This window comes from Rhinolophus ferrumequinum, chromosome 15 (assembly GCF_004115265.2).
Source record: "Rhinolophus ferrumequinum isolate MPI-CBG mRhiFer1 chromosome 15, mRhiFer1_v1.p, whole genome shotgun sequence".
In the NCBI taxonomy this organism is placed as follows: Eukaryota; Metazoa; Chordata; class Mammalia; order Chiroptera; family Rhinolophidae; genus Rhinolophus; species Rhinolophus ferrumequinum.
This window is the reverse complement of record NC_046298.1, coordinates 21,701,317-21,727,652: the sequence shown is the minus strand read 5'-3', so window position 1 is coordinate 21,727,652 and position 26,336 is coordinate 21,701,317. Positions and strand designations below refer to the sequence as shown.

Genomic DNA, 26,336 nt, shown 5'->3' with positions numbered 1-26,336 from the left:
GTACCCGGGCTTGTCTCGTACGCCCTGGGGAGGAAGTCCCGGCTGCTAGCTGCTGCTTTGGGCTTATGCCACTCCTGCAGTTCTGGCTAGAGTTTTGGCTTCCACAGAAAGAGAATCATCTTTGATTAGGGAGCTAGAACATCGGTGCTTTTCTGGCCTTCAAATCTTTAGTCTGAGGGTTTTATGAAATCTTGTGAACTGAGATTGTTTTTTGTAGCTCTTTACAAGTGCCCACTTAAAGGGCACTGAAAGAAACGCTAGAAAACTGAATGGGAAGTGGAACACTAATACCCACTGCTGGTAACAAAGGACAGATATCAGAGAAGCCTCACTGCTGAGTCTCTTAGAAAATGGTAGGAAGAGCAGAGTGAAAGGGCGGGGAGGGTGGAGGGGCAGCAGCAGAAGTGACAGGACAGAGACAGCCTGGAGGGGACTCCTTCAGTTCTTCACAGCCAAATGGAAGGGGCTTTCTCTTATTCGTACCCTTCTCTACCCCTTGCCAGGAAGCTGGAAAATTAGTCTTGTGATCATTTTCAGGGAACTTAAAGATGCATGAAATGGGTTTTTCACCCAAATGTTCCTTTCCGGCCCAGGAACTCCTCACCGGATTCACTGCACAGGAATGGGAAAGGGCCCCAGAAGAGAGGCAACCGTGGGAGTCCAGCCCTCTGGTAAAAGTGCCCTGCAGGTACCCGAGGAGTCCCCGGGCCCCTGTACAGACCAGCAGAGCTGTGCCAGGACAGGGACCTGCTGGAGGACAGCCATCCTGCCCTCCTCCCAGCATCACATGGCCACTGCCCTCCACTCAGAGAAACTGATGGATGTGCGGCCTTGATAAGGGACAGCGACCCTGAGCCACCCTGCGTTGGCCTGGAGATTAGACAGCAGTGCCCAAATGTGTTCAGGATCCCGAAGGAGGTGTGTCCTGCCGAATGACGCGTGAGGCAGTGAAAACAAGGCAAGAACAAGTCTGAGTCTAGAATCCTCTGCTAGAAAACCACAATCACAACCCAAACCAAACGGAGCTGTGTATTTATAAATGCAAAGACAAACTTTTGGAAGGAAATACATGAAACTGAAAACAGAGGTTATTTCTGGGGGAGGAAGGAGTGGTTCAGGGTCTTTTACATTTTATGCTTGATTCTTCTGCACCATTTCAGTTTTTATCTTATATGGTTTAAGTTTTCTCAAAACAATAAGTAGGGTATTTTCTACTATTTTTTTAAAATTTAGAGTCCTCTACATTTCGTGATGGTCTTGGACTCATGGAGATCCCAGAGCAGAGCAGGGGAGCAGGGCTGGGGGAAGGTGGCACCTCCCCAGAGGATGGCAGCCCTTCCCTCTCGAGTGGGGGCTGCTGCAGATCTGCAGTTTAACAATGGAAACTTGCATTTTACAAATGAGAGGATCAACAGCCGGGAAATGGTATTTTTAGCTACTGTGGCTCTTTGCTTCAAAGGCGTAGGTTTCATCTAAAACCCGGCAAACCTCCTACAAAGTCTGCCTGTTTGCAAGGAGTGATTAGCATAATACGAGCAAGAGGAGAGGCCTGGCTCCACTCTGAGGCAGGAGTGCCTACTCTAGAGGACGCTTTCTCCTGGAATAGCACCGAGAAGAAGAAAGTCTTATCAATGGAGAGAAGTCCCTGCCTTCAATCAGAGCCGGAAAGCTGCCTCACACCAACAGCCTGGGTATTATGGGTGCGCTGGGGTCACACAGGGTGGGGTCTGAGTCTGCGAACAACCACTGCTATGTATGGGCAGGCCGCCTTTCCCGGCTGCTATTTACATCACTTTGCCTCCTGCAACCACTTTCTTCCAACGTTCAGTACAGAAGGTCTTGGGTCTGCCTTTTCAGACGCCCCTTCTGAGGGGAAGGACAGAGCCAAGTCAAGGCTGAGGAAGAAGATGAGCTCAGGAGACAGCAGGTGGGGACAACCGCAGCAGGAGGACTCAGGATGATGAAATCTCACGGAGGTGTCCTCCTCAGAGGCTGAGTCAGGGCTCCAGGCCCTTGAGAGGCGGCACAGCTGTGGGTGAGAGGGCACTGAGGCTCGGTGCCACCCTCCGTCCTCCCCATCCCCCTTGGGCACTCACGCCTGTGTGGGTCTATCCATCCTGCCTTCCTTTCTGGCCTCTCCTCTCCAGGCCCAGCACCCCCACTCTCCCGTGCCACTGTCCTTGGCCTGTGGGTGTATCTTTGATCGCTGTGTTTTCTCTCCTAGAAACCCCTTAGCTGGCTCGGGAAGACTGAACATGTGAAGAGAAGTTGAACTTTTTTCCAAACACCACAAAAATGAAATGAAAGCTGCGACCTTCCAAGAGCTATAATTACAGATACTCATCTTGGGAGCTGAGCTGGAGACTGATCTCACTGGGCAGCTGCTTTGTCACACCAGGCCCTGAGCTCCATCCTGGGGGAAGTGTGACCTTGGGCTGTAGGGATGGGGCTGGGGCAGAAAGTGGTGGTGCGGTTGCTATTTCAGGCGTCACTGGCAGGAGCTGCAGCAGAGGGACTGGAGGGGGTGAACAAGTGAAGCAGCAGCCCCTTCCGTCGGGATCCCTACGGCACTAAGATCACAAGTCTTCCTGTGGAGGGTCAGGGGACCGGGAAAGCCTCACACATAGGGTGCACAGCTGAAGATCTGAGAAACCAATTACTGTGCTACTGGGGGACCAGAAGAAGCAGGAGGAATTGGGCTGGGGCGGCCACTCAGGCTTCAAGTACAGGAAGGAAGTGAGGTAACTCCAGGACCGGCCAACTGTCAGGGCCAGGGGCTATTAACAGGGGTGGGAGGTGGTGGTGGGGGCGGCTCTCCTTCAGGAAAGGGGCTCAGGTACGTCAGGAGGGAGGGCTCAGCTCGGGAGGAAGGAAAAAGCTGACTTCTCTGCAGAAATGAAATGAACAGATTAAGGCTGACTTTACAGACACCTGCAATGAACTGACTGAAGGCAATGTCCCCTGAAGAGCCAAACAAGTCAGGACAGGGATGTCTGAGTGTCGAGGTTTTAAACTCCATCCAGATTATCTGCTCAAGCTGCCGGTCCCCGCAGCACTGAACCTTCTAGAATGAGGGAGCAGCCAGACCTCTTGTCCAGCAGGCTTCCTAAGCTGCTTTTTAACTAACCTTTGGTGTTTTATTAGGCTAATGGTGGGGGAGGGAGCAGAAGCACACAGCTGTCACAGCAAATGAGTGAGACCCCCACACCTGACCCTGTGAGCTGTGGGCCCCACTTCCCTTCTGTCCACTGTAAGTTCTGAGGCCCACCACCTCAGGAGTGGCCTCGCACAGACCCACAGTCTCCCTTGGCTGGGGGAGGTCGGGGCTCTGCCATCCCGAAGGTGCTGAGGAGCTCAGCAGTTTCTCCTCCTGGGAACTGGCGCACGCCCACAGCAGGCAGACAAAGGTTTTGAACCTGCTCAGGCCCTTCAGTGGCTCACTGGGTTCCTCAGGGCTGCTGGGGAGGCAGCCAGCGACGTGGTTCCAGCCACACTCCCAGTTCCCTGGGGAGCTGGACCCTGGTCTCTGGGCGTCTGAGCAGACTGCACACTAGTCACAAACACCTTGTCCTCCCCACCCGCACCCCCAGCTAGCTCCTCCTTATGTTCCTTTCATGGCTCTTCTCAGACCGCGCCTCTTCCCAGAAGCTTTCCCGGACCCCTTCGAGGAGGCTGGCACTCCCCCATCCCATCTGCTCCCCGGGGCATCATCACCTGCCGGCATTGCTGCCTTTGTGATTATCCCCAGAAGGGCAGGGACTGGCTCTGCCCACTGTGGTGTCTCCACTGGTGGGCAGCGGGACAGGTATGTTCAATGACAAATGGCATTTCCCAGCCTTCCCGAGGCCGGCACAGCAGCAGCCCCTTCCCAGAGGACTGGGGAGACTCTTATTTATCCTCACGGGGGAAGGGTCAAGCAGTACCATTCTCAGAGACGACTCTTGCCTGGCCTGACAGCTGGCGCCTAATTTCTAGGGCTGTACCTAGGCTCCTTACTTAGTTTTACCCGCCGGTATTTTTCATTCCTGATGCATGGGGGATGGAGAGGGATTGGGGGTGGGGTGGGGGGAACAAGTGGAAGTGACAAGAATCGTGGGGCTGGAGGACTCAGGCAGCCCGGGAGGGGATGTGCCAAGAGGGAAAAGAATGAGGCTGAGGAGAGCCAAACGGATTTAAAAAATTAAAAAATTTAAAAAGGAAAAAACAATCCCACATCCCACCCCCTTAATTTTCCTCAGTAAGCATTTTCACCAAGGTCACAAATGTACTAGCTCTATAGATTTTTTTGGCTCCCAACCACATTTCAGGCAGCCTTTAAAAGCTAGTTCTTGGCGTAGCTTCAGCTGAGCCTGAGGAGAGGGAAAACTAGGGCACTTCTATGCTCTGAGAAACATGGGATCCAGGTCACTGGCTCCACTGAAGCTGTGGGGCACCCCGCCTTCCCAGAGGCCGGAACCTGAGGACCGCCCCCCTCACCCCATTTCCTCCAGAGAACAAATCACAACACTGGGACACACATTTCTGAGTACCTTGTCATCTGTCTGCCTATGCCACTCGACTGCCGCCTTGCTGAATGCAAGAGCCGGCGCTCAGTCCCCTGTGCGCCCAGGGCTGGCATGAGGCTTGGCACATCACAGGGCTCCAGGAAGTCACAGAATGGATCCTGTGGGGAGCGAATCTCTCTTCCGCAATGCTCCTGTCACACCTGACTGTCCTTTTTGAGGACTGGTGGCTGGGCCAGGGTCTGTCTAGCCCAGGTTGCTCTGCACGTCGTAAACATTTACTGGAAAAATCAGAACCTCAGTTTCCTTCTTGTGTGAAAGAACTCAGCTGCCCCTTCAGTCTCTTCTGGCCACTGTGAGCTGAGACTCCTCTGGTCTCTCTTTAGTCACGGCCCAGGACTATCATCCTGGGAGCACTCGCGTGAGGGGAGGGCTCCCAGTGGCCCAGTGTCTAACCCCCTACTCCACACCCAACAACACAGCAGACAACTTCCGGTCTCTGGCAAGGTGCAATGCTGCAAACAGAGGGAGCCACAGGGAAGGGACCCGCTAGAGGCCTAACTCCTGGGATGCTGCCCCATTCCCCCACCCCGCTCCCCCCCATGGTAGGCTCTGGGAAGGAGGGCTCTCATAGGGAACAAGCCAATCTTTGTTCCTGACTGAACACAACGAAAGGGAGAGCACTGGTTTTCACACGTGATCAAGAGTCCTGACTGGGCAGCTCTGAATAGGTCTGGGTCCAGGTGGGGGACAGAGGACGGGAGGGGGTCTGGGGTCCAGTCTGTTTGCTCAGTGGCTTTCTTTCTTACCATTCTCTAGAAAACAAGAGAAAGCGACAGTCAACCCCAGGACACCTGAGGCAGTGTGCTGCCTCAGAGGGGGCGAGGGGGTGGGGAGGGGGGGACCAGGCGCCAGGCCCACCTCTGCGACCACTGACCCGCCCACCTCCCCGGCCTCCCTTCTCTTGACGCTTACAGAGAGGATGGCTGCTACCTCTAATGACCATCACGGTCACTACTGGTACTTACTGCACAGTTATCAAGGGCCAGAGCCCTCTAAGCACTTTTTTGTTAAGTCATTTAGTCCTCCCAAGGATTGGCAGGAGGTCGTGATGATCACTGTTTTCATTTTTCATGTAAGAAAACTGCTCAGGAAAGCAGCCACGTGACAGGCCCCGTGGTTTTCACTGCTCAGCATCTTTCCCTTTCTTGTGAGACAGCAGCTCCTTTGCTCTGGAAAGCTGCTGCTCCCCACTCCATGCGGGATTCTCTTAGGGCTGGCACTCACAGCACCCTGCCACTGTCACCACACCACAGTGGGCACATTACCCTGTGTGAACCCAATCAGAGCTTCCCCTCAAAGCATAACCTGCAGGGACGTGATGGCCGTGTGATATGGTGGCCATGTCTCTGCCACTTGAAGAAACCAAAACAAGGCTGACCTCAAACAAGGGCCAAGAAGAGAGACGGCGCCACAGAGATATGCTGAGTTTCTGGATCTTGCTATCCTTGGCCTTGGTCTGGCTACAAAGGCTAGTCAAGCCCCCTTGTTCATTTGGGCTCCTGCCTCGTGTCACCCAGAGTGCTGACCAACACAGATTAGTGGTTCCAGGCTCCAGGTCACAGACCACTGCTGGCCTGGCTGCACCAGCGCCGCTGGAATTCAGTCGGGGTGGAGGGTGGCTAGGCATCTTTGTTGTTCCAAAGCATACTCCGTCTGGCCTAGGTGACCTCCAAGACACTGTCTGGAGCTAAGATATAATGACTCTGGGTTTCAGGTGGATTGTACTCAGTGTCCAGCTCACTGGAAATGCTTAACAAATACCCACAGAATCAGGAAGCTTTATGGTTAGTTCTCAGGAGCTCCGAATCCCCTGAAAAAGCCCCACAAAACATAAAAAATGTTAACTGTAAAGAAAAACTGATCACCTGGGCTACATGAAAAATAAAGAACTTTTGGTTCTCACCAAGAACAGCAATTCAAAGCAAAACAAGATAATTACAGTATAAATATCTGAGAAAGACTCGAATCCAGAAAGAGAAAGAACTCCCACAAATCAATAAGAAAAACACTGAAAACCCAATGGAAAATGACTCGAATAGGCAGGCTCATCACAAAAGAGGAGATCCAAAAGGCCAATCAGTGATGAGAGGTTCTTTAACTTCATTAGTCTCTGGGGAAATGCAAATTAAAACCATAATGTGATACCACCACACCTACCAGAATGGCTACAATCTAAGACTGACGCTGGCAAGGGTTGGTGAGGAGGTGAGCAACTGGACTCAGACACCATGACGAAATGGAAGTCGGTACGACCACTTCGGATGACATCTACTAAAGCTAAATATATGTATGGGCTCCGATCCAGCAATTCCTCGGTCTGTACCTAAGAGAAATGTTTGTATATATAAATGCATGTATATGTGAAAGGATGTTCATAGCCGCATTATTCATGACAGTGCCGAACTAAAAATAAGCCAAGTGCCATCAACAGCAGAATGGGTAAACGAATCGTGGTATCTTCACACAGTGGAATACTCTACAGAAATGTGAACTACATCTAACACAGATGAATCTCACAAACATAAGGTGAGTCAAAAGAAGCCGACTTTGTAAAAGGGCACCAACAGTATGATTCCATTTATGTACAAAGTTGAAAAGCAGGTGAAATGAACTCAGAAGGCGGGACTGTGGCTACTTTGGGGAGGAGGGCAGCAACGTGGAAGGGACCTCTGGGTACCCTACTTCTGGGTCTGAGTGCTCGTTATGTGGGTGTAGACAATTAGCAAAAGCTAGGTAGCCACTAAATGGTTGAGCTGTAGCACACTTATGATTTGTATAATTTTAAATAGTACGTAAGTTGTTCTTCAGTGAAAAATTTATATTAAAAAAGGCATCGAGGCATGGAGGGAGGCAAGGCTGCCACCTTGCCCTGATCAGGAAGAGGAAAGAAGACAGATCTGGGGCACTGATGCCAAAAGTGTTACGTGGAGATGGCAAACACAAGCAGAAAACAAGTAGGGACTTCTGGGGACACAGCAGAGTTTCTGAGACGCATTCTTTTCTGAAGCCATGCGGAGGGCTGGGAGTCTTCAAGTCTGTACAACGGTCCTTCCTTCACAGGGAAGGGAATGGACACACAGAAGGGCCCATCATGGCCATGAGTTTACTGATGACAGGCTGAGGGGGAAATGGAGACACGAGCGCTATTATTGGGCTAAAGCAGCAGCTCTGTGGGGGAGCAACAAGGAGGTTCAGAGGGCCCCACGTTTGGGAAACCCATCACGTGTGAGAGCTGGAGCTGGGGCATGTGACTCGGCACGTGCAGAAGAAATGGAGAGACGCAAAACTTAGTGCTTAGAAAAGCAGCCTCTGAAAGGAAAGAGTGAGAGGTGAGGCTCAAAACAGACAGCACAGGACGCTGGACAGAGGACTGGGAACAAGGAGTGATGACTCTGGAGTGCACTTGAAATCCATCTCAACTCAGCTTCACAGAGAGGCCATCGTGGATGATGTGAGCGACTGTGATAAACCAGAAGGAAAAACAAATAATCTGGGAGGAAGGAGTGGGTAAGACACGTCCTCTTGAGCAAGACTTGAAATGGAGATTTAGACCAAGAAAGACGTTCTCTGTGCAAATGCCAGGCAGTTCCAATGAGATGATGTCATCTAAATACAGACCGGAAGTGGGCTAGGCTAATGGACAGCCAGGAGTCTGGAGGGCCGGGGCCTAGAGGGAAGGGCACGCAGATTTACAGTTTCACTTCTGCCTGAGAGGTGGCAGCCAGCAGGAGGAGATCCCTGGCAGAGGAGGAGGCGGAGGAGGTCACACCAGGATGGGTCCTGGTGAGGATTTTCTGTGGGTGAACCACCCTGGGTGAAAGGGAGACGCCACAAGAGAGCACTACTTTTTTCCAGTGAGGGCTGAGGAAAAGCAAGTCCAGACTGGAAATCAGGCAGTTTTCCCCCACGGCCTCCACCACCCAGTCTGGAAGGCAACCAAGAACGTCAGCTCTGGGTCTCTGGATGGCTACGTAGCTCCCCCATGGAGTGCGTCCCAATGCCATAGGGGGATCATATCTCAAGAGCTGGGGTGAGGGAGTCGGGGGCAGCTGCTCTGGTGGTACAGGGGCATTAAAACACATGACGATGGCAGCCATAGACCGAAAGACCACTCTCTCCTGGGAGCTAAAGCTGCAAACTTTTAAAGGAAGTTCCATTATGCGCTCCGATCCCAAGAGACTTTCGGTGGTGCCAAGGATGCCCCAGGCCAGGCTCCTCCAAGCTGCAACCATGGTCCGTGCACGGAGATGGGAATTCTCCTCCTACCTGCGTGGAAGGGGCAGCTGGGCTGGATGGCCTTTCACAAACTTCACGTGACAGAAACCCTGCTGTGTATTTTTCCAAAGGCGGGTGTGTGTGTGATCTTTGTGGCTACCTGCTAAAAGAAACCACCTGTGGGGAGAACGGGGAGAACACAGGGGCCCCCAAGGGGCTGAAGATACCTAAGCTGAAGTGACAGAGGAGGAAAGAAAGTTTCCTGAGAAATGCATCCTACAATGGACGAACGAACAGGATATACTCTGTAACTGCTGCTCTTGAAGGAGTTTAAAAGCATTTTTAAAACTAAGGACGCCCCTTTGTCTGTACTTTCTCAGATGCAGCTCTACCCCAAGGAGGCAAGAGGAAATGACTTTCAGGGGCCAATTCCAAACCTGCCACGATTTGGTTAAGATGCACCATAATGATACCATCAGCTACCTGCTGCTAAATGACGAAGCTGTTTGACTTACCAAGGTCAAAACTTTGTTATTTTCCTGGCATGCTCAGGTAAAGTATAAACAGATTCAGAGTACTGCAAATTCCATCCAGAAACAACCTCTCAAACTTCAGAAAGAAATTCATTATCAAATTCTCAGCCCTTGGCAGCAGTTCCTGACAATCACCACCTGCCTAAGCCATGGGCTGGGAGCTGATGTTTCTTAGGTGTGGAGACTACACATTTTAATCAGAGGCGGGAGAGGGCCCAGCAGGAGCCAGCACCCATGCCCGTGAGGTGGGCACGGAATGGTTCCTGAGTCCTTACCCCCACCACAGGAGCTTCAGGATGCCGGGGTGAACGGCTGGCTCCGTGCTCTGTGGAAGGAGGGCTGCTTTGGTCGTATGGCCTCCCCCTGCCAAGTTCATTGGTGACTTCTAACCTCTCACAAGCCCAGCTCAGAGTGAGTGGACCCATGGCCCTTTCCAGCCCCATCACAGGGATCCAGGAGGACCCTTGAAACAAGGGAACACTTCCCTCTAAAGCTCCGCAGACTTTCAGAACACACTGCGCAGGGCTCCCTCTGGCTAGCATTTCCTCTCCTTCCCCCACACCCCCTGGTTAAACCTAATTAATCCCAGCCTGGCCCAGCAAGGACCAACACATGTTTCCATTTTCCAGAAGAAAACACGTTGCTTCTATAAGTGCTCAGCGGGCTCTACGGCCAGTGTGGGGACTGCTTGGAGGAGGCAGAGCAGAGCCACTGGCCTGTCCCCTGGCCCCGAGCCCTTCCTGCCACCCCTAGGTCACGGCTGGCTCTGTGAGATGCTGGCATGCTGGCACTTTGCCAGGTATTAGGGGACAACAGAAATATAGTGGGCGGGGCTCTGAAGTTTGCCCTTCACCAGGACATCTTCCTTTCTTCGAGAGCAGGACTCTTTGTCTGGTGTGTCAGATCGTGCCTGCCATTCACATTCCTTCAGCACTGTCCCCAATTAGGAGATGAGAGCCAAGAGCTGACTGTGTAAAGGAGCTTCTGCCACACGCTTCCTTTGCTGTCCTGCATCTCAACAAAGCACCCCAGCCCTGGCCCCAGCGGGGAGAATGATGGTGGAAAGCTCCAGAAGATTCACAAAAGGAGCTGGGCAAACTTAAAGCTGGCAAGAAGATAAGTTTCTTCTGAGAGGGATGTAAGAAATTTTCCGGAAGAATTCTTCTAGCCCTGTTCAATGTCCTGTCTCCTTCCCCTCAACTGGGGACCCAATACTATGGCTACAAACTAACATAAGATCAAAACCCGTCTGCATTTGGGTAGTGGATCATGGCCTCTTATAGCAGAAACACTTAGTTGGGCTGGTGCATGTCTGTCACAGCAATGTATTTTTAATCTGAGCAAATGAATGCAATCCATTAGACGGGTGAGAGGAAGAGATCAGAGTGGGACCTCTTAGAAGCCTTCTCTGCATGCTGGGGGCCGGAGGCAAAGCATGCTTTTCTGAAATGCCACTGAACCAGAGATTTGGGTCTTGCCACTTTACTCTGATTCATCTTCTATAAACATCAGCACGATGGGTTTTTGGGGGACTGGCCAATGCCCCTGGGGCAGGTAAGGTGACACATATAAAGACAGACAGGGTATAGGGGGTGTATGCGACGCTCAATCCAGAGGCTGGGAGGCTATGGAAAGAGTGAGGAGGGTGAGCCCAGCTGGTGTGGGCTGCCCCAGCTACAGTGGCCACTTGGCCCCAGCCGAGGGCTTTTCTCACAGGCAGAATGCACAAGGATAGCAAAGTGGAATTTCCCAATTACCAGATGAAAGAGCTTCTTCTCTTGAGGCCCTCCCCCCAGCCCCTGCAATTAAGAACAAGTCCAGTTTCCAGTGGTTTCCTAGGCCTTGGCTCCCCTGCCCCACCACCCACCTCAGCAGCCAATCAATTCCCTACTCCACGGGCCCCCAACACAGGGCTCTTATGCAAGAGGGGTCGGGGGGTGGGGTCTCATGACTGCTTCCCCCTTTCCTGCTTGGGCCCCCAGCCATGCTCTTCAAACACCCACTTCATCTTAGGGGCAGCCCTTTCCCTTTAGGGGTGCTCAGGACCTCACCCACCATCGACTGGGATGGCTGGGGTTGGAGACCTTGCGTTCCCAGTAGCCACTGGCTGAAAAGAATGTGTCCTCTGGCCAGTCCTCTCTGCAAAGTGGCAGGGAGGAAGAGGAAGGGAAAGGCTCAGCTGATTCAGGCAAAGGACGGCTGGCCAGAGGGCAGTCTTGGCTGGCAGAGTGGGGCGTCCTCACTCCTGCTCCCTTCCCAGCACAGAAGCAGGCCTTGTAAAGATCCCAGCTGTTGGATTACGCTGGAGTTCATATCACAGTTTATCACAGAGGCTGCATTTTCTCCCTCCTTGCCTTTTCTGCTGAGTAGAAGTGGACGGTTCATGGGAAAACAAGGCCTGCACTTGTCCTGCCTGCACTGGCATGAAGGGTGGGAAGAGGCTGGAAGAGGGAAATGTACACGAACACCCACCCTGGGCAGAGTTGTTTTAAAGGGGCTGGGCTGGGCTGCTGGTGGGTGCCCTGGGTGCTGGGGCAGCAGGCCTGGCACACCAGAGCCAGCTGTCTGCACAGAAGTTTCAATCAATTATTTCACCCTCTCTCAAGTCCGGTTCCCTTCCCCACAGACCGCAGTGGGAGGCTGGGGCCGTAATTATGAGGCGGAACAACAGCTCCCCTTTATCAAGCTGTGCTAAGTGCCATAACATGCGTGGTCTTATGTAACTCTTTCTGCAAATGGCAGGCAGGCACTATCATTTTTGTTGTAGTCATAGCAAAACAGGCTTGGAAACAGGTAATGCAATTAAAAACTAGAGGACCTGGGATTCGAACGCAAGTCTGTTTGACTCCAGAAGCTCTCTTAATCCTGCCCTGAGTGCCAATGGGAGGCCCACCTGCCCTACGCCGGTGGCGTCCTGGGGAGAGGGTGTGGGTGCGGGCAGGGGCTGAGGGTACCCAGCACCAGCCCCTCTCAGCAACCCTACCCCTGTCCTCATCTTCCCTCCAGATGTGAGCTTGGGAGCAGGTCAAAACAAGTCTGGCTGAGATGAGGTTTTGGAGCCACTGGATTCCCCAAACTCAACACGCATCTACACTCTTCTGCTCAGTAGAAAACAAGGCTATTTGGACCCAGAGAGGATGTCCAACCCGCCCAGGGCCTTGTTGGAGTTTGGGGGGTGGGGTTGGGGGCCCACTCCCGGGGTACCCCCCCACCCCCCGAGGTGCAGCCTGGGAAAGCTGCCTGGGTGAGAGGAAATGCTCCGGGTCCTGAAGGAAACCATGCCTCTTCCTCACTGCACTGCCAAGACCCCCCACCATGTTTGTCTTCAGGAGCTCCAGATGCCTTTGTCCCGGAGACGGCAGCCGCCCCTGGATCCTGAGCTAAACACACTCGGCAGAAATAATGGCTTTTGACTTGCTTGCCAGAAGACTCTTTCCTCCCAATGCTTGATCTTGGAGGTGGATAGGAGCAACTTATAGTTTGTGTAACACCTGAAGGACAGGGTTAAATCGTTTGTTGTGGTTCTTATCAGGCCTGCAGCTTCATCTCAGCAGGCTGCATGTACCATTATTATGCTCCTCTTTATAGCCCTCAGCAGAAAATAAGGAAATGAAACGAGAATCAGGCAGGCAGGCTGCTGCTCCCGAGGGCTCGTCCCCGGCAAACCTCTGCTGAAGGGAAGGAGGGGGAAACACCTCTCCTCAGTGTCTGACAGCCCAGACTGGGGGTTCTGGACTGTGCCCTGGGCAGAGGCCCGGCATGCTGGCTTAACAGGCAGTAGGTCCACAGAACCAGCATGGCCCAGAGGAGGCTGTACCACGTACTGACAGGTGCTGGTACTGCCTTAGGGAAATGGCCAGCTGCACAAAAGAAGCAAAGGACTAAGAGGAACAACACGTGTGAGGGGCCCCCACAAGGTTCCTTCTGTCCCAGCCCTGGTTCTTTGTGCAAGTACCAAAGGCTAGGAGACCTCCATGGCTACGCGGGGTGGGCGTGAGGCCAGGCTCCACGGCCAGGAGGCCCCAGTGTGGTCCACGAGGGCTGTGAGCCATCGGTATGCTGGTATACTGAGCCCCCAGTGGACGAGGAGGGAGGAACTCCTGTGAGAAGCGGGGCCCCAGGTGGCCTTGGCTCGCAGGTTGTGCAGTGCCCCTCAAGGCATCTGGCTTGGCACTCTCACAGAAGGGACAAAGTGGCAGCTACGTCGGAATTAGCAGAGTACAGGGGTCTGCAGCCCAGCTGCGACTAAGCCGGGCGGGTACATGGCTTCCTCTCATTTCCCAGGACTCCCATCAGCCCTGGATGCACACCCAGGAGGGAGACACTGCAAAGCAAGTGAAGCCTCCCTGCCAGAGGCTGTAAATGGGAACAGGGTGCGCAGGGCCACCAGGTGCATGGAGCCCACGTTGCCGAACTTCCGCTTGGTGCTGTCTGGGGGTGTTGCTTACTCCCCTGAGCTCCCTCTCTCCAAGGCCCTGATGGGGCATGCGAGGCTGAGAGAGGATGGAAGAACCCATTACAGCCCGTTCTCCAAAGAGGAAACTAGCCATGAATGCCTTTTTCAAAGGCCTTTTTCCACTGGTTCCCTGAAACTCTTCCAGGCAAGGCAGGCTCTCCTCAGAGGGCGAACACTTCTGCAATTTGGAAAATCACATCAAGCTAACTGTCACTCATGTCGGGATAGTCTGTCATTTTCCTGGCGGGGGGTCTCTTGTACCACATCTAACCTTTACTTTAACTGACTGCGACAAAAAACCATGGAAATCTTCCACTTTTGGCCAATGAAGATAATTCATTTCTGTCCCTCCATAACTGGTTTTCATTCGGGGCGATTTTGCTTTCAGGGGACATTTGGAAATGTCTGGAGCCATTTTTGATTATTCCAACTGGATGGGGGTGGGTGCTACTGGCATCTAGTGGGTAGAAGCCAGGGATGCTATTCAATATCCTACAGTATACGGGACAGTCCCCGCCACAAAGAATTCTCCGGCCCCAAATGCCAATCCTTTCCCACCACCACCGGACACCTTTTGGTAGTCTACTGTCAGAAGCCCCTTCCTCCCGATGAGCAGGGATTTTGTGGTCCTGCTATTTGTCCTGGTCAAGCTAGCTTGCCCTGCCCCCTTCGACTCAACTTTTTGGCTTATTCTCCAGGTTCCCTCAACTCTACCTCAGCCCTCGAGCTAAGGCCCAGGTGTTCCCTCTCCCGTGCAGCCCAGGAGACTCTTTAGGCCCCATCTCCCATCACTGCCTCCTGCCATTCCCCTCTTCCCTCTGCTTCTTCCTACCTGCTGGGCTCTTCTCAGCCTCCTCTCTTGGCTTCTCTTTCCCCTGACCGTTACACACTGGGGCTCCTAAGGGCTCAGCTCTGGTCCCTTTCCTTCCCTCTCTGCCCTCTTACCCCTGACTGTCCTTACTCCCTATGAATGCAAACTCCCCAAGAGCACTGGAACGGTTGCCTGCACAGGGTCAGGATTCAGTCGGTATCTGTTGAATAAGTGAGTAACTATGCCTTCAGTTTCCAGATTTGTCTCAGGCCTAGGTCCCTCTTTTGAGAGACAGGTATAGCAAACTGCTTCTTCAGCATCTCTCCTTTGAGGTTCCCAAAGCAATTTAAATGGAAACATAGGCCTTTCCCCCCTCCCCGCTCGTCCTCCAGGGCTCCCCTCCCAGGGACTGCCACCACCCCCCACTCCGCTGTCACACCAGAGTCCTGGGTGTCACTTTCAAGTCCCTCTCCTCTTATTCCCTCATGCAATCAATCACCAACTGATTCTACTAACAGGGCTCCTACTAATTAATTCTTGAATCCTGTTGCTTCTTTCTATCCACCTGCCACCATCTCTCACTCGGACAACAGCCTCCTAACTGCTCTCCCGCATGTCCATCTTGCCCTCCTCCACCCATTCTCCCCCAGCAGCACAGTAATCTTTAACAACAGAAATCTGGTCATACCATTCCTCTGCTCAAGCCCTTTCAGTGGCTTCCCGTGACCTCTGTGTAAAGGTCCCAATCCTTAGTATGGCCTACAAGGCTAAGGCAACTCTCCCCTGCCTTCCGGTTTACAGCCGTGAAGCCTCTGCACGCGCTGAAGCCTCTGTGGGGAATCCTCCTCCAACTGCCCGTCCACCCCAATGGCCTCAGGGGCCTCCCAGACTCCTGGGACCATATCAGTCTAGTCTGTTCCCCAAGCACCCGGATGGCTTTAATGACCCTCATCACCCCAGAGGTTGTGATTTCACTGGTCGGGGGAGGCCCAGCCATCAGCTTCTTTCTTAAGCCTTCTTGGTGACCTACCACGGAGCCAGAGCTGAGAACCACTGCCGTAGAACATCTGGGGCCAGACTATTCTGGAAAACTCCTCCACCTGGTTTTTTTGGGGACCCTGGAAAAATCTATGTCTCATCTAGATTTTGTTGGCCTGAAGGTTACTCTTCTGGTAACCTTGTTCCTTGGAGCTGAGTGGGAGGCAAAGGGCCACACCTGGCCATGCTACTGGTGGTGACAGTTCTAGAGGCTCACACGACTCAAGTACCTGGATCCGCCAGAGCCACTGCTGTCACCAGTCCTGACCAAACTCTGCACTGGCAGTGGGGTACTGCACACTGCCCGGTTCCACGTTCTAGCGGGCTCACCTACTTTCCTCCCCAAAGGCTCTGACAAGGGCATTTAATGATCAGACATTTAACCTCAAAGGAACATATTACCTCACGAGCGAACCACTAATTCATTTGTTTAAAAAATGGTGATGTTGACATGCTTCATGTCAGTAGCACCAGCAACCCGGTGTGAAGGGGGAAATCCTCTTTGTTTCTTTTAAGAACAAATACAAAGGTCAGGAAAAGCAGGCAACAGGAGCGAGAGGAAATGGTTGCTTCGACACCTTGCATGGAGTGAAAATGAGAAACCATGGCTGTGTGAGGAAGACAAAGTAGGCCGAGACTAACCTGATGATGAAAGCGCCTCTGACCTCCAAGAGCTTCCGTTCACTGCTGAACCTCTTGAGAAGGTTGATCATGAACTTATAAAAGTAGGAGTTCATGGTAGGAGTGGAAGGAGAACATTCTAAGCCTTTGGTACCTGTAGAGAAAGGGACAGAGCTGGGATTTATTGTGTCCACAGGGTGATAGGACCCATCATAGAATATAAACAATTATAAACGCCAAAAAGGTCGTAGTGGGGAGGGGAGGGTGTCTGTGTGTAACAAGATGAGGGAAAATCTTTAATCAAGAGTCGGCAACAGGTTGACAGCAAAAACCAAGGACTATGTAAGTATGTATGAACGAATACCACTTTGCTCACTGCAAGCGTACCCACCCCCAGCCATGCCCCAATCACTTAGCGACACCTCCTACGATGAGTAGGACCCTCTGCTAGGTGCTATGACATTTTTAAAAAACAAATTTTTCTCATTATCTCAATGAATAAAATACACTTGGGCTTTATTTTGACAAACGACAAGTCAAAGAGGAAAAAGAGGGGAAGATCGGTACACAATCTCAATAGTTAACAAAACTGACAAACCCTGCGAGGCAAAAGCCACTCTTTACCCAACGTGACAAGGAAAAGTAACAGCTACCCACAACCACTAGATTAAAGACAGCACACACTAACAAAATGTTACCAAGTGTTTCAATCTTGACCTAATGTTTTGAAATCGGACATTCTTCCTTATCTGCAGACAAAGATGCTCTCGCAGAGTCTACTCTAAACACTTTCAAAGCCCAAGTCGACTTTAGAAACAGAAGCACATTGGAGGTCTCCCTGTGGTATGTGTCCCAGCTGAAACCGCGCTGAGGACCGAGGGCCAGATGCAGCCCCACCCCCCACCCCCACGTGTTCTCCTCTGCAAGGCACCTAGCACGGAGGGGAGGGGACAAGGACAGGGCTGAGGGAATGCTTGGACTACCGTGACGTGACGGAGTGTATTTACACACCCCATGGGTTTGCCCCCTTTCCTTTCTAACACATGCTGCCCTCAATAGCACTGCTGGAAAGAGGCGTCACCGATGGCAGGAATCCTCAGTCCAGTTGCCCAAGACATTAACATGGCATTAAAAGCCAAACACACAAACAAAAAACAGCTTGATATATAATTCACGTACCATAAAGTTCACCCTTTTAAAGTGTACGATTCAGTGGTTTTCAGTATATTCACCAAGTTGTGCGTCCATCACCACTAATTCCAGACCATTTTTCATGACTCCGAAAGAACCCTGTGCCCGTTAGCTGTCATTCTCCAGTCTCCCCTCCACCAGCCACTGGCAACCATTAATCTATTATCTCTCTGGATCTACTTATTCTGGACATTTCACATAATCATACAGCATGTGGCTTCTTTTGCTTAGCATATTTTCAAGGTTCATCCGTGCTGTAGTACGTATCAGTCCTGTATTGGCTTTTATGGCTGAATTAATATTCCACTGTATGGAAAGACCGTATTTTATCCATTCATCAGTTGGTGGACATTTGGCTGTTTCCACTTTTTGGCTATTAAGAATAATGCTGCTCTGAAGATCCACATACAAGGTTTTGTGTGAACATGTTTTCATTTCTCTTGGTTATATACCCAGGAGAGGAATTCCTGTTTAAATTTTTGAGGAACTGCCCAACTGTTTTCCACAATGTAAAATGGCGGCACCATTTTACATTCCTACCAGCCATGTATGAAGGTTCCAATTTCTCCACATCCTTGCCAAAGCTTGTTATTATCTCATTTTGATTATAGCCCTTCTACCAGATGGGAAGTAGTATCTCACTGTGGTGTGATTTGCACCTCCCTCATGATTAATGATGTTGCACATCTTTTCATGTCCTGACTGGCGTATCTTCTTTGGAGAAATCTCGATTCAAATCCTGTGCCCATTTTTAAATTGGGTCATTTGTCTTTATCGTTGAGTTGTAAGACTTCTTTATATTGGACACAAGTCTCTTATCAGATATGTGATTTGCAAATATTTTCTCGCATTCTGTGTGTTGTCTTTTTACTGTCTTCATGGTGTCCTTTGACGCACAAAATTTTCAATTTTTGAAGTCCACTTTATTTTTTCTTTGGTTGCTTGTGCTTTTGGAGTCACATCTAAGAAAATATCACCTTATCCAAGGTCAAAAAGATTTACTGATCTGCTTTCTTCTAAGATTTTTTTTTTTTTAAAGCTCTTACATTTAGGTCTCTGATCCATTTAAATTTTTGTATATGGTGTGAGGAAAGAGTCCAAAGTCATTTTTTTTTGCACATGGATGGATAGCTCGTTGTCCCAGTATAACACAATCTTTTTTTTAATTTTATTAAAGGCAGGAGAAGAGGTTGCAGCTCCCGTGTGGGAATGATGTCTTTTTTAACTTTCGTATATGCTTTATTTTTTATATTTAATTTTTTCAGCTTTGTTGAGATGTAATTGACATGTAACTGTAAGTTTAAGTTGTACATATTGATTTGATACACTTAGATATGATTAACACTACAGCGTTTAGCTAGCACCTCTACCGCCACATAATTTCCATTCTTTTTTGTTGTGAGAACATTTAAGATCTACTCTCTTAGCTACTTTCAAGTATGTAATACAGTATTATTAACTATAATTACCACACTGTATGTTAGATCCCTAGAAGTTTTTCAATTTCTAACTGGAAGTTTGGAACTCAGGAAGGACACTGAGGAAGCGGAGTGGCTGACGGAGGTATCTGGGGCCATCACTTTCTGGGTGGCCCCTCTCTGTCCCAGTAATCGTAGCCATGACTTCCTCTCCCAACCAGGGAGAAGATGGCCACACACCAGCATGAAATAGGCAGGATGTGGGGCCTCTGGGAGTCAAGCTTGGCTGTGCGAGAGGATATAGCTCCAGAAGCATCAGCCCAAAGCACAAAATGTATAGAACCATCCAGAGTACTATAAGTGAGCCTACAGAGGAGCCCCTGTGGGCTGACCAGTGGCCAGTGGCCAGGAAATAGCAGTAAAACCTTCTCCCAGGAGCTATCTTTAGGCTGAATTTAGACTTCCCTTATGTCCTTGCACAGTCCTTATGGGGAAGTAAGTGGGAATTGGAAAAGGCAGTGGTAAATCACGCTGTGAGGATTCCTTACCAGGAGCCACACCTTCAAACTACTGTCCTCTCTCCTGAGAACCTCCTAGACTGCTCCCAGACCCTGTCCAAGGGCCAAGCCTTGAGTGAGAAGCCCAGTTCAAAGGTGGGTCTCCTGAACTACTGTTGTTTGCAGTGCGTTTTTCTGGGTCCTTGCCCGGACAGCCTGGCCCGGGAGGTCCTGCGTGACTCTGGAATGGCAAACAGTCTCTGCCCCCTGGCTCAGAGGGGGCTGTTTGCAGAATCAAGTGTCACATTCTTACAGATCGAGTTACCCCAGGCCCAGCTGGTGCTGATCTCTGAAGAGGTGGTTGCAGATACAGCTGTTGAGGCAGGCTGGCTGCCTCCTAGGTCCCTCTTCACATCCCCACAGAGGATATGAATTCGCCTCCCCGTGGTGGCCTGGCTGGAGGGCACAGGCCCCCCCTGCAACCCCACAGGAAGTACCTGTGGACTGGAACCCAGCTTACTGCAGTCTTCTCCTGGGTACTTATTCATGATGGCTCCTTATGTCCCTGTCCCCTTCTTGCTTCTGTATGTGCACCCCCGTCCCACCCCATTTCCAGGCCTAGTGCCACTTAGGCTCCAAAGTATTCCAAAGGACAGACAAAGGGATCAACATAGGGGATGATCACAAAGAAATCCTCCCCAGCGGGGGCCACCGGGAACCATGGTCTCCATTCCCCAGGGGCTGGGTGTCTTGGGCAGGCACTGGGGAGGTGCTGGGAGGTTCTGGCCTCCCAGGGGCAGTGGGAAGTATCGAGCATGGTATTTCAGAGCTCTGCCTGGGAGGCCATCGGAGCAGGGTTCCGATCAGATCTGCACTCTGCCAGGCACTGGCTATGCAACTCTGGGCAAGTCTTACCCTCTCTAAGCCTGTTTCCTCATCCGTAGAGTGGGGCCGTAAGAATCCTATTAAATGAGACAGAACATGCTCTGGACCTGCGCTTGCCACATAGTCTGTGCTGCTATTATTAGCAAACATGCCGTAACCAGACCACTGCATGGGGCAAACTGCTCTTCCTCTCGAAGTCTTGGAATGATGACTGAGGTCTCGGGGGTAGTGTGGAATGTCTCTGAGTGGGGAAGACTTCAGATCTGGGAAGATTTCACAGTGCTCTGCTGAGAGGTAGGGGGAGCTGCAAGGAGGAGACGGCATCACCTGTAAGTCTATCAACCCCACATCGAAGAGACCTGCCCACCTCTCAGCGGACAGAGTGGCCCAAGATGGCAGAAGAGAAAGCCCGGGCTGCTCTGGACACATCCCTGGTCTCATTAGCCACAGGCCCCTATCTGGGCCACACAAGCAACTCTCAAAATCCAGGTCTGCATGGCAGCCCCTGGAGCTGACGCCCTTAGTGGGAGGGAGGAGGAAGGAGAGACAAGTTTGCAAGAAGTCATGGCAAGTGACTCATGTCCTCACAGTGCCGTGGTTGCCGGGAAAGCCGCTGCAGCTCAGTCCTCCCTGCACTCCCACCACTTACAAACTACAAAGAGCAGGAGGCAGGCACCTTCCCCAAGACTTGGCTGACAGGAGGTCAGTGTGGTGGGAGCTTCAGGGGAGCTGCCCGGCCTGGCCTGCAGCTGTCTGGGAAGGGCCTTTTGGCCTCCAGGCTCCCACATGCCAGAGGGACTCTGGTCAGGGCCACTGCCCTCGAGAGGAGGCACCTCCACAGGACAGCACCATGAGCCTCAAAAAGCTTGAGATCCTGTTCCAACTGTGGAGAAACAACATGTCAGGACAGTCGTCTCCCAGCAGGGGGAGGGCAACACTCCTTGGGTGGACTGGTCAGGGCTGGGCCCGTTGCAGTGCTCACCATGGACAGGCTGAGGGCCTACTCAGTCTTTCCTGGCCTCAGTCTCCCACTGGGCCACCAGCCACTTTTCTGACCTTACCAGCCCTCAGGCCCAGTTGGCTTGAGATGGAACCTTAGATGTTCTCAGGCCGGACTGCAGGCTCAGGAGGAGACGGGGGTGGGGGAGAAGAAAACAACTCTACTCACTCCAGGAGCTACTACAGGGAATGGCAGGCCCCTCTCGACTGAACCAATGTCTGCCCAACTGCAGTCTCGCCATGGGGAGCTCACAGCGCTTCACCAAGCCACTTCTCCACTCCTGGCTCTTGTTTGTCCACACACTTGACAAGCATGGCTGGGAACTGGCCTCCTTTCTCCGCAGTGCTGATAAAAGCCAACTCTGCTACGCTCTCCTGCTGGCTGGCGGTGCTGCTGGTCATTAGAAGGAGCCCAGGGTCCCGATGTAGGGTGTGCCCTCCACACCGTGCTGAGGACTGAGGACTGAGAGGCTCTTACTCAGGTGACGTTACTGACAGCACAGTCTCCCAGGCCCAGCAGGGAGGATGGGCAAGCTGCCTGGCCAGGGCCCTGGGGGTGGTGAGGAGAGAACCACCTGGCCATGGTCTCAGGAGAGAGGCGCCCTTTGGGGGGCTGAGAAGAGCAGGAGTTTCATTCCCCAATCCTGCTGAGGACCAGTACTGCAGCCGAATGCTGCTTGCGTCGCATTTCTGGTTTGGAAAAGCGGGCTCTGGCAGGAAGCTCACGTGACCACCACTGGCCCAGGGGCAGACAGATGCTGTCGGGAGCACTCGGCACACAAAACCAGATCAGTGGGGTGGGCGGCCAGAGAGCCAGCTCCACAGATGTTACTAAGTGAAACCTGATGTGGCGACATGAGAATCTGCAGAACGTCTCACAAACAACCTTCCCTGGGATGTTTTGGATTGAGTTTTGTGGTTATGACGTGAAGGAGCCTCACATGTCAGGATAAAAATAGCTCTGGCCTCCATACGCAACGTGAGTTACAGTTCAACAAAACCAGATGGGAAAACATTACCCGCCCAGCCCAGGCCCGGCAGGGTTCCTGCTCTGCTCCCATCCTCCTGTCTACCTCCCCACCAGCCCCTCTGTGCCCTGAGGATGGGGGAAGGGCCAGAGGACCCGGATGAGACCCAGGTCCTGCTGCTAACTGGCAGGCAGTCTTGAGGAAGTGACACCTTCTCCAGGGTGGCGGTTTCTGTCTGTGAGCATCACAGGGTTAAGGAGCTTAACACGCAGTTCCTGGCACAGGAAGTGCTGTGAGGAGGGGGTTGCACGATCGATCGGGAGGCGGTTTGGGATCAAGGGGGGCAGGTGGAGAGGGGCTAGCTTCCCTGGGACAGAGGGGGCCAAGGGCTGTTGTGAATCAGGGTCTCAGGAGGGCTGTGGAGTCTGTTGTATCAGAGCGCCCAAACTCACGGCGACACGGACAAAAGGGTGGTTAAGATGTTGCAGCAAAAGCATCCTTGGGATCCGATCCAAAAGGTGGTCACTTTCCTTTCTATGGACCAGCTCAGTGGAGGTCGGGGGGCCCTCTGCACAGGGCAGCCACCCACCTCCAGGAGGCTTTCCAGCTGCCCAGGTTAGAGCAAGAGATACACCACTGGCCACAGCAGGGCCCAGAGGAACTTGAAGCTGACATCCGTGGAGGGGCTGCACCACGAGGGCGCTGCGGCTGCTGCAGGAGCGAGCAGTGCTGGGGCCCAGGGTGGTGCTGGAGGAGGCAGAGGAGGGAGGAGGGAGGGGCCCTCAGGATGGCCAACAGCGATGGCTCTGGGACAGAGGGGGCCAGGCTCTCCATCTGCTGACTAGTGAAGGCCTGGGCAGCAGAGCTGGGCGAGCCTCAGACCCGGCCTTGGGCCCTGCGGCCCTCCTCCCGTCATCATAATGAATTCTGAAAGCTGGTACTGTTACGGGCGCCTGACGCTGCGATTCAGAGATGAGTACAACAGGCCGCTGCGGTCTGACTGAGCACACAAGTCACCTGGTGATCCTAATACAATGTAATTCTGAGTACGGGGTGGGCCCGAGGGTCCCCATTTCTGAGCGTCCAGGCAACGCTGACGCTGCACAACCTGCACCTTGAGAAACACGGGTCTAAGAAGTCACGGCCAAGGTGGGAAACGGATGTAAGCCCAGCACCCTGCACAGTGATGGGCGGGCGGGACAGCGGCAGCACAGGAGTCTGGTCCGCACGCGTCTGCGCTGTCCTGAAGCACACGTGCGTCCTTATAATAAGGACGGAACGGAGGCAGCGCCGCACAGGGATTTACATTAGCCCCTTCCATGCGAGAGCTCACAGAGCCTCCAACCGCCCCATCGCCCAATTTACAGAGGAGGCAGGACACGTGCCCATGGTCCTAGGACAGGAGGGGCAGAGCTGGGCTATAAATCTAGACCTTTCCAACCTCAGCACCTGTGCTCTTCTATGTTGCGTGAAAAGAGTGTGTGGGAAGAAGGGCTTTTAAGGCTCAAAGAGCAACAGGTAAAGCTCTTGGGGGCTGGGAAATGGTCTGGTGTGCCTGGAGGAGGTGGACCCAGCAGAAGGGAAAGAAATGAGGTGCTGAGGTGGCCCAAGGCCAGAATGGGGTCCCTGAAGTCACTGTGAAGAGGAGGGCTACCCCCAAAACTGCCAGACTGGAGTCACGACCCAGCACCCAGAGGAGACCACCGGCCTGGCTACCACTGCTCTCTGCTCCTCTCCTCGGGTGGCAGAAGCTTTCAGTGCTGGTCAAGGGTGGGGTCCGCCTGTGGTCCTGTCCTCTGAGTGTGGGGGTGAAGAGAGCAGGCTCTCAGGCCAGGACCCTGGGTCAACATCGATGCTGTCGTGATCCCTCATCCCAGGTGGGAATGGCAGTGGTGTTCCCCTCTCAGAGATGTCGCGAGCTAATCCACAGTGCGGCTCAGGAAGCTGACATGTGGGAAGCAGTCCTAGTAAGAGCTCAACAGGGATGGCTAGCATTCTTCTAGAACTTTCTGCATTTGAGCACACCAGCCTGGGCTATAAGGAATGAAACCAAATCAAACCTTTTCTTTTTGCCCATGTTTTGAGAGCTGGGGTCAAATCCACTTTGGACCAGAGAGCCCTGATATGAGCAGTTTTATCCCACATGGGCCCCAAGAATGGGCCCCGTGGACGGAAGGAAGGACAGGGCAGCCTGGGTTTTAGTTCTGGGTGACCTTTGGCCCAGACTGTCCCACTGTGCTGGGCTGGGAGAAGGCTGCTCCCACTCCTGCAGCAGGGGGTCCAAGCCCCAGGAGGGCCAGGCGTGTTCGTAACAGGGGCTGGTCCTAGACGCCTCCTGCTCCTGCCAAGCAGCGTTCTGCACAGGATCGGGTCAGGCCCCTTGGGTCTGCTTGAGGGGGGCTCAACATCCCCTCTCCCCAGAGCCTGGCAGAGTCTGGGCTCACATCCCCCCGAGTGGAGATGGGCAGAGAATGCACAAAAGTTGCCAAGTCGTAGGAGACCCAAGCGATTGTTTCATTTCATTTCACCAAATCACAGTCTAGGTAGCCAGGGAAATGTGGTATCCCTCCACAGGCTTCCCTCAGGGCTACTCAGCCAGGCGGTTCCCCTCCTGACTCTGCCAGAGGTGGCCCTCTTCCCAGCCTGGAGCTCTGCAAAGGTCAGGAACGAAGAGGGTGCGGGAGAAGCGACACCATCACCTCTGCCCGTACGACTGCAGCGAAGGAACAGATGTTTACACTCGAGCAGGCAAGAGGAAAATCCCACGTGGGCAACTCTGCCTTGTGGGCTCCGGGGCCCACTGTGTGGCATAGATAGGTCAACACAGCAGCTACCCTACTGCTGCATGCAATCTGCACCATCTGAGTTTACAGAGCCAACACACTGGTGGGGCCATTTGGTTTCCTACAAACACCACCGAATTCATCTTTGCTAGGCTCCCTGCCTCCTTGGCTTTCCACAAAACCCCTTTACAGGGGTTGGGTGAGGGAATCTACCCTAAAGGGACATAGCACTGCAGTCTGCAAGTTCTCAGAGCTGTGCCCTGGAGAGCCAGAGGAAAGCAGAATCCAAACAGGAAGAGGGTTTGGCTCTGCAGCCGTTGTCCACATGTAGAGCTAGATGGAAACACAGAATGACCCCCTTGCTTGCATGCCTGAGAAGTAATGTGACAGAGCAGCCCGCAGAGGAATGCGTGCACACTTCCTGCATGCTTTCTGACCTAGCAGCCACCCTTGACAACCTCGGTGCTTGGTACGTGCCCTCCCCAAGGCACCTCAGGACCAGCTCTGGCTTCCCATGCTCTTCTATTACTGGTATGAGCTTGACCTTGACCTTTTAAAATTAGACTCATTTGAAAAATCTGGTGCCAGCTGTGGACACACAAGCATGCGTGGTTCCCACACTCCTTGAAGTACACACGTGGAGTCTCAGGCTAAGCGCGTGGCGCTCAGCGCTGTGAATCCTTGAATCAAGAAGCATTACTGGCTGCAGGCACTTCTTTGTTCTTTCCAGGATGTAATTTCTTCCCATCTGGCAGACTTGGTTATTTTTCTATGAATTCAGGGCGAGTCCCTGGCTGATGTGAGCCAGTCTGACAGCCGTGGTGAGCTGGGGCAAGTCTTCACTGCTTCAGCCTCGTTAGTGGCCCACCCATCTTGGTGGGGCCAGGAGCTGGGGTGCACAGTGTTTTACCATCCATGTATCCCCCAGACCTTGTTCCCAATCAGCTGAAAGGGCTTGCTTCTGTAGGGAGCCCTTGGCCCTGTCCAGAAGACCTGGGCTGCCTGCAGCCATTTCTCTGTCCCATCGTCCACTAGCTAGTAAGCATTTCACTCATCCACGCCTCTGTGCCCGGGAAGAGAAAAGCCACTTTGCAGACAGAGGAACAGATCAGAGTCCTGGGAGACCAAGGCGTCCTTCCCCTCCCCCGCCTGGGGCTATGCTGCCTCAGCTCTTTGCTTCTCCCATTGGGGAGACATGCTCCAACCAGGGCATCTGAGGGCCAGACTGTACCCTGGCAGGTGCCTCATCTTGGCTGCGGACGCCCTCTTCCAGTCAGGTCTTACTGCCACCCAGTTCCTGCCCCCCTTCTCCAAGGAAGAGCCTTCTGCTCCTCACCCTTCTCAGCAGGGTCCTAC

General features: G+C 52.7%; 1 protein-coding gene across 1 annotated transcript in view; it reads right to left on the bottom strand.

Annotated features, from left to right (window-relative positions):
- The window catches only part of VAC14 (VAC14 component of PIKFYVE complex), a 93,907-nt gene that overhangs the window by 21,041 nt on the left and 46,530 nt on the right, over nt 1-26,336 (bottom strand). The window contains exon 14 of the mRNA XM_033127315.1: nt 16,261-16,393. Within this exon, the coding sequence (XP_032983206.1) occupies nt 16,261-16,393 (133 nt within the window). The remainder of the gene's footprint in view (nt 1-16,260; nt 16,394-26,336) is intronic.